This window comes from Lactuca saligna, chromosome 2 (genome assembly GCF_052625555.1).
Source record: "Lactuca saligna cultivar CGN05327 chromosome 2, ASM5262555v1, whole genome shotgun sequence".
Taxonomy (NCBI): Eukaryota; Viridiplantae; Streptophyta; class Magnoliopsida; order Asterales; family Asteraceae; genus Lactuca; species Lactuca saligna.
In genome coordinates this window covers 23,410,737-23,427,322 of record NC_136418.1, presented here as the reverse complement: position 1 = coordinate 23,427,322, position 16,586 = coordinate 23,410,737, and the positions used below count along the sequence as shown (strand labels likewise).

The following is a 16,586-nucleotide window of genomic DNA, read 5'->3' as shown; positions in this document are numbered from 1 at the left end:
GCTTTCACCACCATGTTGGAGGAGATGTTTTTAAGATTGTGTGAAGCAAAAATAACACAAAAATCATTTGTTGCTTTCTAATTTGAGGATCCTTTACTTGATCAAGAAATTATCCAACTAATCACCACAAACACATTAGAACTCATGAATAAAAATATACTAGTAGTGATAATATGATAAAACACAAAATATTTCCATAAAGATTTAAGAAAAAGTTCATGGATTCTTCAACATTCAACAAAAGTTCAAAGGATTCAACAAGAAATCAACCAAGATTTGTTTAGCCAAGCATGACTAAACTCAAAGGAGAAAAGTTAGATGAGATTGTACCAAACATTTTACAATAATCAAGAGGTGAAATCAAGATGTTCTTGAGGTGTTCTTGGCCTTCAAAAGCACTCCAAAATCCAGAGAGAATCAGCCAAACTCGGACCTTCAAGATGAGGCTAAAGAGGCACACCAACCTTCCCAATATAGAGCTCTTAGCAAAATCCTGAAATTGCCCTTGTCAGGAATCCACGCGGGCCGCGGGTACTGACGGGAATTTTTGGCTTCTTCAAGTCTTGGGTCCCCACAGCTAATCCATTGGCCCAGTTCAAGTCCAATCAGCTTCTAGCCCATTTTTCTTCAATATTTCTTCAATTTGAGCCCAATTTGTCTTTCCACATCACTCAGAACTTCCGCAAACTCCTAAACATCGATCTTGCTCACTCAAGAATTTTCCCGTGCCTTTCAAATTTAAAGTTCAAAACTTTCAAGCCTTTAAGCAATTGACAAGTCCACTCCATGAATCACCTCCATAGCCATCAAGCATGAAATCCCCATTTCCTTTCAAGCCCAATCGCCTCCCAAGAATCCCGCTCAGCTAGTCTCCAAGAAAATCTGTAATAATGCTCAAGAAACTAGAAAGTACCTGAAATGGTCATAAAAATAACAAAAAGGAAAATATGCATGGAAATTAACTAAAATGTGAATGAAATGTGCTAAAAAAAACTATAAAAAGAAGTAAATAAAATGAAGCTATCATGGGATATCGGGTACACGTCCGAAGGTCGTTTAAATATTAGTTATATATCATGTGTACATATATAGTCATAAATGTTCCATCAGTTAATTCAGTTCCGATGCTCTTGGGTAGCAAGGGTGTATAAACCTACTTGGACACTCATCAATTAAATTCTAGTAAACTATTATAGGAATAGTTTAGGGGATACAAAACATTATCCCTATTACAAGAAATTACACCAGAGTCCGTTCATTCATGAGTCTAGACTACATGCTATATGAAGGGATACTGTTACAGAGATTCCTCTTACATGGATATATTTATAGGGATACTCTTACAGAGATTCCTCTTACATGAATACGTTTACAGAGATTCCGCTTACATGAATAAGTTTACATAGATATGCTTACATGAATACATTTACATAGATACGTTTACATGAATACGTTTACATAGATACGCTTAGATGAGTACATTTACGTAGATAATATATGATGAGTTACTATTACATATTATATGTGTAGATACTGTTATATAGTTCTCCTTCTTATCTTTACTTTGTGATACAATCACATCATCGACGAGATAGATTGGACTTTATATCCTAGTACCAAAGGATACTTTGTGGGACTAACCATTCCAATCACCACTATTAGCTACAGAGGTAAATGAACATTTACGGATGTTTTTGGTTGATATTATTACATGTATACTTAAGGGACTAACTATTCCTACACCCAGCTGTTAGCAACAGAGGTAAATGCACATCTACGGATGTCTACGGTTGATCCGTTTACGGCAAGTTTCCACGCCGTGTGTATCTTAGTACCAAAGGATACAACATAAGTTATTATGTTATTACTTTTATAGTTTTATAATAATAGTTAAACAGGTAAAAATCGTCACATTTTCAAGTGATGCGTACTTTCAAAACAGTCAGGTCTTGGTAAAAGACTACTTTCAAAACATTCGGGTCTTGGTAGAAGACTACTTTTTATACTAGTAGGAAATATGGGATTTTCTAGGGTTTTCATACTTATACTAAATGTTTCATCAAACATTCACCAGTCTTTCATAACAACTTTTCAAAGCAATAACATTAAAATACGTATGAATTCACCAGCTTTATTGCTGATACTCGCTTTCAAAATAACTTGTATTCTCAGGTTACAAATAAACATGTACCGATGCAAGGTTTACAGAAGACGGAGCAATCAAGACTCGCATTTTATTTTGAGTATTCATTATGTTGTTTTATACTATGAAAGAACACACTTTTAAGTAGAATTATTCTATTAATGCAATGGAGGATGTTGTTGCTTGTTTATTACTTTACATTGTTGTGATACATACATGACGTCCTCCACCCCAGAACGTTTCCACCATTCTCGGTTTTGGGGTGTGACAATGTCGTGGGCACTAAATGCCAAAATAGTCATTGATTCCCCAGTCGCCACGTCGTGTCAGCCTAAGGCTACGCCGTGGGGACTATTCTGAACATCTCAAACGAGCTTAATCCATTTTCTTCTGATTTCAAGAGCTCCAAAGCTCATATATGGTCCTTTACAAGGTCTTAATAGATAAAGTATATAACTTTATCCATTAGGAAGGTCCAAACCACTTTGATCTAGACTTTAAGTCTCAAAGGGACCCAAAAATGCATCTTTCTTAACTTAATACTTTAAGTCCAAGTCGCCAACCTTCAGATCTGAATCAACATGATGTATAGATGGATAAAGTTTCCATCTTTATCCATAATAGCATCCAAAGCTTTCAAGATCAAAACTTTAATACCCCAAAACAAACTAAATGACCAAGATAACTTACATGGCCGAAAGGGAAGGCAAAATATCAAAACTTTCCTAGTTCAAGAGGTCCAATAAAACATTCTAAACTGATAAAAAGGGTGTTGGAGTCCAGTTCTGTAACATACAATGTTCTTGGGACCTTGGAGAGTAATAAAGTTGCAAACTTTATTCCCAACTCTCCATCAAAACTCATTAAAATAGACCAAAACACCAAATACACTTAGATCCAAAATGAATATGCAATAAAGCTTGGAACTTTATAACTTACAAAGGTCTAGAAGATAGATGAAAGTTGAGATCTCCAATTACCAAGCTTCAAGGATCAATCTTGCATGAAAACATTGCTTCAAAACCACCAAAACCTCAAAAAATGGATGAGAGATGAGAGGGGAGGCTCAAATCTTGAAAGTGGAGGCTAGGGTTTCTCCCAAGAGGTTCTAGATATGATGGAGGCTAAGAAAATACCCTAAAACATGGATCCTTACCTTTCAATACCTTGAAAACCCTAAAAATGTCGTGGGCTTTGGCTCGCACTGTTCTCATGTCGTGAGAATATATTCTTACATCGTGAGGACTCTCACGTGGGAGAATTACTTCTCACCCCGTGAGAATGAGTTTTCACATAATTTCACTCAAACTTCAAACAATCATAACTTATTTATTTCAACCTCGTTTTCAACGTTCTTTATATGCAAAAAAAGATATTGGAGAGCCCCACAACCCTATCTAATTACTTTTGACTTAAAATGTCACAACTAGCATTTTTATCTAGGAAATTTCTATTTTTATGTAAACATCATCCGTTCTAAGGCATGTACTCTAAGTGATAATCCTACTTTATGCTTAATCAAAACCATCCATTTGAATCTAAACTCTTGATCTAGGTTCAAAACCTAATACAATACATCTCATATGGATTGAAAACCCTAGAAATCTCGGTTCAAGTAATTTGGACTAGGATCATCTTATTGGGCCTAATGGACCAATAAACATTTAATTTGACTACATTGGGTGTAGAATAGTTCATTTTATCTATAATGGGCCATGTTGCGACATAAATGATGTCATTAAATCTAATGGGCCATAAACTATATTCATGGGCATCTTTGGGCCTTGAACTTCCATAAAGGCCCAATGGGTCGAAAAATACACAATTTAGGCCACATGATTTCAAGCTAGGTCAAGGGATGGCCCAAACTATCTCACTCCCTTTCCTCCTAGCCCATTCTCGGCCCAAATTAAAACAAAAAAAAGGAAATGGGCTTTACTAGTAACTTGAAAATACAGAATTAACCCACATGTTTCAAAGTAATCACATATTTCTAGTGCTATTACCCTCCATGCAACAATGTTTAATCTCTGTCGTCCTACCTCTCTTCTTATGGCCGAGAGATGTCACACCCTACCCCACTCTATCCCTTTCAATCTCTAAAAGTTCTCTCTAACTCTCAAACATTTCTCACCTCCTTCCTCTTCAAAATTTTCGTGACTTGGTGTGTGTTTCAAGAGATTTTCATAAAGATCTTCACACTCTTGAACCACCTAAGTTCGAAATCTTCTTCCAAGGAAAGCTCTCAAGAACTCATCCTTCTTCCTCTAAATTTTCGAGTTCTGGTGTGTAGTTTCAAGAGGATCTTCACCTAGATCATCATCTTTGGTAAGTTTTTGCTTAGATCTATGATTTAACCTCTTGATCTCTTCAAAAATCTCCTCTTACACCCATATTTGTGCGGATCATGTTCTTAGAACCATCTAAGTTCAAGATCTACTCAAGAAAGTTTGCTAGGATCAAAATTCTTCTTCCACTTCTTCATCAAAACCGATCCATCACTCCAAGATGAGTTCATACCCCTTGTTTTCGGTTTTCATATGATTTTAGGGGAGAATACAAGTTGCTTTGTGTAGATCTAAGTGTATATGCATGACTATGTGTGTTTTCCATGAATTATTTGGTGATTATGTGTTGATTACTTCATTAATCTAAAAACATGTTAAGAACTTAAAGTTTATCACTTGGATCTTCATAAGAACCTTGAGAAAAGTATGTTTTATCACATATGTTACATATAAACTTGTAGATCTAGGAATTATACACTTAAAATAGCAAAAATGAGTGTTGTGCTCAAGGATCTATAACTTATACTAAAAAATCAGCCTTTCACAGGAAAGTTTTGTCCAAATCTCGAACTGTTTTGACCATCTAAATGTTAATATTTTTCAAAACTGTTTTACATGCATAAAGTTCAGGTTTCTACCTTTAAAATTACTACCCTCACATTTTCATAAGATTTTTATACAATTTTTGGCGAATTTTACAAAACCGCCTATCAGATTTGAAATAATTTCGGACCAGCCTGTGAAGGTGAGCAATTTCACACTTGTTAGAAGCCAATTAAAATTATAAGAAATTTTTTGAAAAAAGTAGACAAAATTTCCAAACTTCCAGAATTTACGGATCCAAATTTCGACTTATGATGATTTTTCTACAAATTTTCCAATAACTAGGTCATAAAATCCCAAAACCAGAAAAATGTGTATTTTCACTAAAGTCAAGCCAAAAATGATATTTTTGATAAAAATGGGTTAGAAATGTTATTTTTATTAAAAGTTACCCATGAATGCAATTTTTGTACAAAAATGGGGACTAAAGTTTATTTTTACAAAATTGGGCCTTAATTGTAACAAGGGCTTATTGGGCCAAGAACGTCTTTTTTACAAAAAGTGGGCTTTTATGATAATTTACTGAACACTTGAACCAAAATTAATGATAAACTAACAAACGGATTAATTTAATCATATTGTAGGTTATTTGGGTCTTTGTGACCCATTTTTATGTGTGATAGGTCCTGTATACTATTTATATGTTTATTGGGCCTCATAGATCCATTAACATGTGCGACGGACCTTTAATACTATTTGTGTGCTATTTGGGCCTTAGTAACCCATTTTTATGTGTGATAGGTCTTGTATACTATTTATATGTTTATTGGGCCTTATTGACCCATTAAAATGTGCGACGAACTTTGAATACTATTTGTGTGCTATTTGGACCTTAGTGACCCATTTTTATGTGTGATAGGTCCTGTATACTATTTATATGTTTATTGGGCCTCGTTAACCCATTAACATGTGCGATGGATCTTGAATACTATTTGTGTGCTATTTGGGCATTAGTGACCCATTTTTATGTGTGATAGGTCATGTATACTATTTATATGTTTATTGGGCCTTATTGACCCATTAACATGTGCGACGGACCTTGAATACTATTTGCGTGCTATTTGGGCCTTAGTGACCTATTTTTATGTGTGATAGGTCCTATATACTATTTATATGTTTATTGGGCCTCATTGACCCATTAACATGTGCGACGGATCTTGAATACTATTTGTGTGCTATTTGGGCCTTAGTGACCCATTTTTATGTGTGATAGGTCCTGTATACTATTTATATGTTTATTGGGTCTCACTGACCCATTAACATGTGTGACGGACCTTGGATACTATTTGTGTGCTATTTAGGCCTGTAAATACCTTACATGTGAAATGGGCCTTAGTTGTCCTTTCATATATATTTCGGGCCCATGTTATATAATCTTATTCCAATTGGGCCTTGAAATGATTTACATGTTTAGTGATGACTTAGTGGTTCACTTACATGGTTCATTGGGCCTGGAATGACTTTATACTTTTCTTCCTGTAAATTCGATTAAGGATCTTGTGAGTTTTGTCGGTTGGCACCTATTAAGTGTACGATCGTAGCCTGTAGTTATAACCAGAATCTCTTGGAAGGAGAGCGGGGATTTGTGTATAGATCTATATGGGGATGACACCCCACACCTGAGTTGTTCGCTACAGTTAGACTAACTCAGTCTAGGGTGACAAAAACCTTATAATCAATAATCAAAACCGGCGTCCAACAACGCCGAGACAAGCGAAATTGTCATTATTTAGTATGGTTATGACGGCTCACTTAGAGGAATTAACGTTATGAAGTTTACGGAAGACCATTCTCTTTTCTCTTGGATTACTCGGAAACATAATCGTACTAGTACTCAACCTCGGGGGTTGGTATGGGAGCTTTCTCTTTTACAGACAACATCGGGTTGTCTGAGAACATTCTCTTTACATGCTCTTTACATTCTCTCTACATTCTCTTTACCATTTTTAGAAAAATAAACAATAACATATATGCATTAATACAAGATCTGACACAAACATACTAAACAGTTTGCAGAAAATATAGGATTTTCTGGTGGTTTTCAAAGTTTTACAAATCATTTTCACAAATATGCTTATGAACTCACCAATATTTTTATGTTGACCGTTTTCTGGTTTTCAAAATAATTTGTATTTTCAAAAAACCGTTGAAGCAGGATGAATGAAACAAACTAATGGATATTATGTTATATTTTGTTTCATCATACTCTTACTATTTTGGCATGTAATATTCAAATACAATACTCGATGTAAACAATGAATGTTGTTATATTATATGTGTGATGATGATGATGTTATGTTTCAATTATATTCACTGTAATGATATTTCAAGATGAAGTCACGCACAAGCCCCCGGACGTTTCCGCCGTCTGGTTCGGGGGTATGACATAAAACACACCAAACTAAAATACTTAATTCATGAAAGATTTTTGAAACATCATTTTCCTATTTTACCCTTTGACTTCAAGACACAAACCAAGGTTTTAATCACTTATCCAACATTATCATTATTCGATAAGATCTAAAACCCATTCCCTTGAAGCCCAATGCATTTACTTGATCCATTTATTGTCCACAATCCTAGAATTACAAACTTTTCGAATGAGGATGTTACAAACCTAAAAAAATTAACCTATCTTTTTTTCATTGTTTTTTAATAAAATAATAAAATAAAAAATAATAAGTGTCCAAAATAGACACAATCTTCGCATGATGCATCTATGAAAATCAACGTTGCTTGTTGTCTTATTTTCCCAAAACGTATTTTAAAAAAGTTGACTGTGAAAATGTAACTTTTGAATGTGAAAATTTTATGGACTGCCAAAATATCATTGGCATAAGGCCTGATTCAGTTCTACGGACATATAAATAGATAAAAAGTTATTTCCTCTCGTTTTAACACAAATTTTTTTTCTAAAGTACACAAATTCTTCTAAAAACAATGGATGAAAAGGATAAGGATCTTCCTCAATCAGTTAGTTATTCATATTTATCTACGTTTTTATTTATTTATTTATTTATTTACTTTTATTTTTTAATTATTTTTTTTTATTTTATGTTTATAGCCCGAAAATTAGGGGTTGTAGCATTTGGTACTAGATTTCGTTATTTATCTACGTTTTTTTTTTTATTTTTTTTTTTTATTTTTTTTATATTTTTTTTTATTTTATGTTTATAGCCCGAAAATTAGGGGTTGTAGCATTTGGTACTAGATTTCGTAGGTGACAGTAGGTACCCACTTGCGAAAACGCTCAATCTATAAGCACCTATTGGTTTACTAACTATTCCCAATAAAAATGTTCAATATATCAAACTTATTTACACGAACTTTCAATTTATAAATCAACCAATCACGTTTGTAATGCAACTCTGGAAAAAAAATGAGAACTTTGATATCTATATCTTAAAATGGTGGCAAGAAAGTGAAAAGCTTGATCAATACAAAGTCATAGCCAAAATGGCTTGGGGTACTCATGATCTAATCTAGTATCATATGTTAAGTTGCGGAGTCTGATTCGTCATTTAAACCAAGCATGAAGTCTCTATACTAAAAGAGCGTACCGGGGGTCAAAGAGAGCTGCACCCTTGCATGGGCAAGGGTAGATTCCTCATAGTTTATTGGCTTGGTCACTTGACCTTATTAGCAGATGGCAGATATTATGTCACCCTACTAGTATATATGGATCACTTGAATTCGTGTAACGTGCACTAAGAAAAATTGATACAATAACTGTAATTTGATAGTATCAATAAAACATTTATCCCGTGTTTGTCTGTGGATATAGCCGATCATTTTGATCGTGTGGACCAAGTTAAATATTTTGTTCTTGCATTTCCTTTGCATTATTACTTTGTGTGTGAACTCGTTTCATGAAGTGCTTAAACCTTGACATCATAACTTCGTAGTCTTGTTTTTTTCTCTCTTAGTGTCATAATTTTAAGTGCGAAAAGAGGCGTGTTGAGACATGAATTGGTGCAAGTTATGTAGTTTCATATGTTATATTTTTACAAATTATGTAATTTAATAAAAAATTAATAATTTTTTTGATATTAATGAAACGTTGAAGTTTTTTTATTTTAGTATTATGAAACAAAACCACTAGAAAAAACTCCAACCCAAACAAAAAGACAAACACCATAGCTGTCCGGTCTTGACAAAAACCGAAAAAATACCAGAGCTGTCGAAGAATCTGAGACGAATCGGGTAAGTGGATCTAATAACCAAGGCCCAAGGGTATCAGGTTTGGGCCATTTTCCCATTGTAAGCCCAATTGTTGACGTAGAAGGTATTTGGGCTGTGCTAGCCCAATCTCATTTCTCTTCACGGAACCTAGCATCCCGAAGGTTGCCTGGTACGACCTTCACCTGAGCTCGGCCGACCTGCAGAGACCTACAGCCGATTCATTCATTCACGGCTACAATAATGGATTAGGCTTGGTCTGAAATTTTCGATGAGGGTTTGACATCGATGATGGTTGATTCGATGGGTCGGCTTTCTTCATCAATTCACACACAAAACTTGCCAACCCTTTGTTATGGTTTTAGATGGGGACGGAGTGGCTGACTCAATCTTCAGGTGCTATATTTGCTGATTCTAGATTGAAGGGTACGTGAAAATCTTTGCGAATCCTTCACTTTCCATTAGCAGATTAGCTTAGGAACAATGCCATTGAGGTTGCCCAATCATTTCCCAAGAACCCATATTTTTCCAATCTATTTGTTCACCGTCTCTAAGCTTCAATGGGCTTCCAAATTTTCTTCGATCTCGAAATATCAACGCCAAACCGGAGGCGCAGCCTCCGTTTGGTTCGTTAAGGTTGTATGCACTCTATATGTTCGACGTAAATCCTCAGTGACAGAAGTTCGCATTTCCGATTATCTTCAAAAGAAATTAGATTCCTCGATTGCTTTTACTGTTATGGAGCATATGAATACTAACTGGAACAACCCGAATTTGGCTTTTAGGTTTTTAGAGTATACAAAGGTTACGTTGAATCTTGTTCATTCCTTTGAAACATATAGTTTTCTTGTAAGGTCATTTTGTCAATCGGGTGTTCCTGATGCAGCCAAACTAGTAATCGATTCAATGAGGATTGATAACCTGTCACCAGATAGTTCTCTTTTAGGGTTTGTAATTACATCATTTATCATTTCTGGTAAACTTGAAGTTGCCATGGAGTTGATTAGTGATTATTCTCAATACAGATCAGAAAAAGATGATCCCCTCAGTTGTTTTGTGTTTAACAGACTTCTGAGTTCCTTAATAAGGATCAACAAGGTGGATGAAGCTGTATCTTTCTTTGAAAAAGTAATTCTAAGATCACAATGCTATTCCCCTGATGCTTATACTTTTAACATAGTCATCTCTGGTCTATGCAAAGCTAGAAAGGTTAACAAAGCTTTTGAGTTTTTCAATCAAATGAAGGAGTTTGATTGTTTTCCTGATAAAGTCACCTATAATACCCTTTTGGATGGATTTTTTCGTGTTGGAAATGTCAAAAAAGCACACGAGTTATTGCAAGAAATGTTGATTATAGATGGATTTTCATGTTCACCAGATGTTGTGACTTTTACTTCAGTTATAGAAGGGTACAAAAAACTAGGTAAGATGCAAGAGGCTTTACTCCTCTTTGATGATATGATCAATCTTGGAATCAAACCCAACAATTTCACCTTCAATGTTATGATTGATGGGTTTGGAAAAATTGGAAATATGGTTTCTTTATCAAGTTTTTATAAAAAAATGCTTGATTTTGATTGTAAACCCGATGTTATCACCTTCACATCTATCATTAATGGCCATTGTCGCATAGGTGAAGTCTCAAAAGCCTTCAAGATTTTAGATGAAATGAGTAGAAGAAATTTACACCCCAATATTCGCACGTTTTCAATACTCATCAATGCTTTGTGTAAAGAAGGTAGATTAAATGAAGCACATGATCTTTTACAAGAATTGAATAAAAGAGACGATATTGCCCCTAAAGCCTTCATCTACAACCCTGTGATTGATGGGTTTTGTAAAAGGGGAAATGTGGATGAGGCCAATGTGATTTTTAAAGAAATGGAGGAGAAAAAAGTGAATCCTGATAAGTTGACATTTACTATTTTAATAATAGGGCATTGTATGAAAGGGCGAATGGTTGAAGCAATAAGTCTTTTTGAGAAGATGGTAAAAGACGAATGTGCCCCTGATTCGATTACTGTGAATTCATTGGTGTCACGCCTTTTAAAAGCTGGAATGCCTAAAGAAGCTTATGAAATAAAGAAAGTTGCTTTAGGGGTACCCTTGATGGAAAAAGATGGTTTTATCAGTAAAAATTTGGGTATCCCTGTGGCTGTGTGACTGATGATGTGGCGTTTTGAAGTTGCATTTTGGACGTATTTGTCCTCGAGAGGTCATCAGAGTATGCAAGATGGCTTAACACTTGGCATTATCAGGTATCCAAAAGTATTACATTTTACATATGTTTATAGTTATGAAATTTTACTTTTTAAGAACAAATTAGTTTCCAATTTTAACCTTTGAATGTTTCTTTTACAGGTCAACTCTCGTTTGACTTTCACCACAAAAATGGTGGATTTTAGCACATGGGCAAATATTAGAATATCTTTTATCAGAAGACTTGATGCATGAAGAGGTTGGGGGATACAAAGTGAAGGACTATTTGTTGCTTGAGTTGTTCAGGTAAAGCCCCAAAGACTTAGTTAAATTTAGGGTAGATTAGGAAATAGCAATGTAATTTACTCTTTTACCCATAATAGCAATATACTTATAAATCCTTACTAATTATAGCAATTTGTAAGATTATCGATAGCAAAAGTTGCTATTATTATGTGTAAAAACTAAAAACTAAAAAGTATAAGTATGCTGTTATTATGAGTACATTGCTTTTGTGGGTAAATAATAAAGGACATTGCTATTCTCCATAATTTGCAAGATGGCAAAATACTTACATTTGTTATTTAAATTCCATTTATTCCAGGTGATATAAAAAACCCAGATTTCAACTTGTTAAAGAATGATATATCGAAAAATCTAGATGCTGACGTGGCATTTGGTTTGCAGAATGTTATTTGAAAGAATGGAATCTGTTACACGATTTTGAATATGAGGGGATTGTGATTTGTTATGTGTTTAGTCGAAAAAGAATTGAGTAGTTTTTAGATTTCAACTTATAGTTAAAAGATTTTTTTTTACTTTTATTTATTTTGATGAGAGGATTTTGTTCTGTTAGTAAAACAGAAGAATGGAATTGGATTTGAATTGCTCCTGGATTTGGAGCTACGTGTTGGAATTGAATTCCATTCGTGTTTTGAGAAAGTAAATGAAAGAGCTGATTTATATATTTGGATAATTTATCAATAGTATATTTATATCATTGCAATCATGTTAACTAGTTAATTTTCAGTTATTTATTTTTAAATCAAAATACCTGACATAAATCGTTAATAAGTTTTTTTTTTTTTTTTTGAAAAACCACAAATTTCCTAGTTTTTACATGCAAAATTGGCACAATTTTTTTGACCTGATTTCATCTACAAAAAAATAAAAAAAAAAGATAATAAATTTTTTGTTGTAGAAATCCTCAATAACCATTTCCACGATAAAAAAACTTTATATTGTAGTCTTGACAATTATATATATATATATATATATATATATATATATATATATATATATATATATATATATATATATATATATAGGGGTGGCAATCCTCGACCCAACCCGTAACCCGAAAGTGACCCAACACGAAAATAAACGGGTTTGGGTTGAGATTTTTGACCCGCCAACCCGCCAACCCGTTTATTTAATGGGTTGGGTTGGGTTACCTGTTTGGGTTCGCGGGTCAACCCGCCAACCCGATTATATATATATTAGGTTTAAAAAATACATTTAATTATTTATCACTTTTGATTTTTTAATTATTTATCAAATACTGTATCCGGTGCCCTAGCCCCTAAACATCAAACAATTCTCCAAATTGGCAAAATCCAAAATCCAAACTCATCATCGGCACTGCTCACGAACAGACGAACTATCGCAAGTCTCATACTCTCATCTCCGTCGATCAGATCACGCGATTGGCACTAAGTCGCTTCGTCGCAGTCTCGCAGACTCGCAGTCGTCTTCCGCTGCTACCGAGTACCGACGTTGTCCGACGCTAAGTCGCTAACCCACCTCCATCCTCGATTCTTCCGGTAAGTAACATTGTGACAACCTAAATCTCTAAGCCTCGAAGTCGAACACAGAAAATCCGATTGCTAGCAGCAAGTCTTGTTAGACAATAATCTCTAAGCCTCGAAGTCGAACACAGAAAATCTCTAAGCCTTGATTCGTCTTCCGCTGCTACCTTGTGTTCTTCTCTTCTTCTAATCAATAAATGATTGAATGATTGAGACAATAATCGGGATTTGTTTGATTATTGCATAAATCTCTAAGACTTGAACAAAGCAAGTCCGAGCCTTGACCTGTTGCTAGCAGAAATCATGTACCGATCACTGATCAGAACTTGTTACCCATTGTTTTTTTTTTTTTTTTTTTTTTTTTTTTTTTTTTTTTTTTTTTGTGATGCTTTCATATTGATCACTAATCAGAAGTTGTATTTTTTTTTAATTGCTTTGCTTCTAACCTGTTAGATAATTGATGATTTCTTTTGGGGTTTTCTAGTAAGTTATGGATAATGAAGATATCACTGTTGACAATAATGTGGAGGGTAACAATGAAGAAAGTGAGAGTGATGATTCAGTTAAAGAAGTTGCAGCACCAAATGACTCTCAAGGAGTTGAAAGTACTTCTACAAAGAAAAGGAAAACAAGGACAACAAGTTCTGATGTTTGGAAAAGTTTTACTAAATTACCTAGAAAAACACCAGATGAAATCCTATATTGTGTTTGCAACAAATGTGGTAAAAAATATCAAGCAGGAAGTGCTTGCGGTACCGGTAATCTAATTCGCCATCGAACCAAATGTGAAAATAATAATACTAGAGAAATTGGTCAATATATGATTTCTTCTAGCAAAGGTGTAATGAATATGAGAACTCCAAAGTTTAGTCAGGAAAGACTTAGGGAATTGTTGATTGAAGCTGTTGTTAGACATGACTTGCCATTCTCCTTCGTTGAATATGAAGGAATTAGAAATATTTGCAAATACTTGGAACCAAATGCCAGTCATATTTGTAGGAACACAGCAAAGGCAGATGTCAAAAAGTTATATACAAGTCAGTGTGATAGACTTCGTGGCGAGTTGCTTAAATGTCCAAGTAGAATATGTTTGACTTCTGATGCTTGGACATCTATTGTTACAGATGGTTATTTGAGTTTGACTGCCCATTATGTTGATAGCAATTGGGTCTTACAGAAGAGGATTTTAAATTTTTCTGAATTTCCTCCTCCACATACCGGTGTTGCTATTGCGGAAAAGATTAGTGGGTTAATAAAAAGTTGGGGAATTGAAAGGAAGCTGTTTTCTATCACTTTGGATAATGCTTCCTCCAATGATGTTTGCGTTGGATTGCTTAAGAATCAATTTCGTTTGATGAATGCTTTAGTATATGATGGTAAGTTATTTCATTTGAGATGTTGTGCCCATATTCTTAATTTGATTGTTCAAGATGGGTTGAAACAAATTGATGTTGCTGTGGAAAAAGTTAGAGAATGTGTGAAATATGTCAAAGGATCGTCAGCAAGAAAAACAAGGTTTTTTCAATGTTGCTCACAAAATCTTTTGGACACCAATAAAGCTTTGATGCAAGATGTTCCTACTAGGTGGAATTCCACTTATAGGATGCTTTCTTGTGCACTTTATTATCGACTAGCGTTTTCGCATCTTAGTTTGAGTGATTCTAACTTTCAAGATTGTCCATCCTCTGATGAATGGGAAAGAGTTGAGAAAATGTGTAGCTTTATGAAAGTGTTTTATGATGCGACTCTTCAATTCTCAGGATCTCTTTATCCTACTTCAAATTTGTATTTCCCTCAGATCTTTGGAATACATTTGAAGTTGGTTGAAGAGAAGAAAAGTCCGGATGAGTATATGAATAAAATAGCTACTCAAATGTGGAATAAGTTCAACAAATATTGGGCTGATTTTAATCTTCTGTTAGCTATAGCCGTGGTGTTTGATCCTAGATATAAGTTAACATTTGTTGACTTTTGCTATAAAAAACTTTATGGAGAAGGTTCATGACAATTTAAGGCTATTGAGAGTGCCCTTTATGAACTTTATGATGAATATGTGCAAGCTTCAAAAAATGCAACCACATTGGAATCGACATCACATCAAGGGAGCAATGAAAACATTAGACAAAGTAATGTTGGGGGAGATTCTAGTCAAAACAACATTCTTGAGGTAAATCACAATTTTTAATTATCATTAAATTCACTTTTATAGTTTAGTTTTTAAATATACTAAATTACTAATTGGTTTATATATATTATTTTTAATTATAGGAGTTTGATGAATATGATAATGATGATTCGGGTTCCAATACCACAAGTCAATTGCATGTATACCTTCTTGAGCCAAGAGCTAAAAGAACTTCTTCTGTTAAAATGCTTGACTTTTGGAAAGCCCAACAATATAGATATCCAGAATTAGCTAAATTAGCTATGGATATACTTTGTGTTCCCGTTTCAACAGTAGCATCTGAATCGGCTTTTAGTCTTGGTGGAAGAATTCTGAATGAATATCGAAGTTCCATGAAGCCTGATGTGGTTGAAGCTTTGGTTTGTACTAGGGATTGGTTGTTTGGAGAAAAAGGTAATATTTCATAATTTATTCATATTAACTAAAATTTTGTATTAATTTTTTTTTTTTTTTTTTTTTTTTTTTCTATTCATTGTGTAGTTGATTTGAATGTGGCTGTTGACAACCTAACCCAAAATGTAATGAATTTGAACATCAACGAAGACAATACGGAGGCTACAAATTCCAACATACTTTAGGTGGTCATTTGGTGAGTTTTTTTCTTTCTTTTTATAATTATTTATGTAGCTTTTAAAATATCATAAATTTAATTTTGCATATTGTTTCTATTTGAAGGTGATCTTGAAGAAGTCGATGTTGGAAGAAGAAATGGAAATTGTAGCATGAACAAATTATCGCATTTGATTTTTGGATATGTTTGAACTATTGCACTTTGCATTAATGTGTTTATTTACAATTTTATGACTTTATGTTTATGACTTTATGTTGAATGTTTAAGACTTTATAACTTCATTTTATTTGTATTTTTCAATTTCATTTTAAAATGTATTGCTTATTAAATTGCTTATACAGGTTGGGTTTGACCCACTGACCCACGAACCCACGAACCCATATATTTATACGGGTTATATGGGTTGGGTTGGGTTGATGTTTTCAACCCGCCAACCCGTGACCCGTCAACCCATCAACCCATATATTATATGGGTTGGGTTGGGTCAATGTATTCTAACCCGCCAACCCGCGAACCCGTGACCCGCCAACCCGAACCCAACCCAATTGCCAGGCCTATATATATATATATATATATATATACACCCACGAGTTGTGAAATTCGTAATTTT

At 34.2% G+C, this 16,586-nt stretch overlaps 1 protein-coding gene across 1 annotated transcript; it reads left to right on the top strand.

Moving 5' to 3' along the window:
• The first annotated feature begins 9,365 nt into the window (after window positions 1–9,365).
• LOC145030764 (uncharacterized) lies at window positions 9,366–12,379 on the top strand. The gene is made up of 3 exons (XM_078979175.1): window positions 9,366–11,471; window positions 11,575–11,718; window positions 12,017–12,379. Exon 1 carries the CDS (start codon window positions 9,697–9,699, stop codon window positions 11,374–11,376), a length of 1,680 nt encoding a protein of 559 aa, XP_078835301.1. The 5' UTR covers window positions 9,366–9,696; the 3' UTR covers window positions 11,377–11,471; window positions 11,575–11,718; window positions 12,017–12,379.
• Window positions 12,380–16,586: the final 4,207 nt, after the last annotated feature.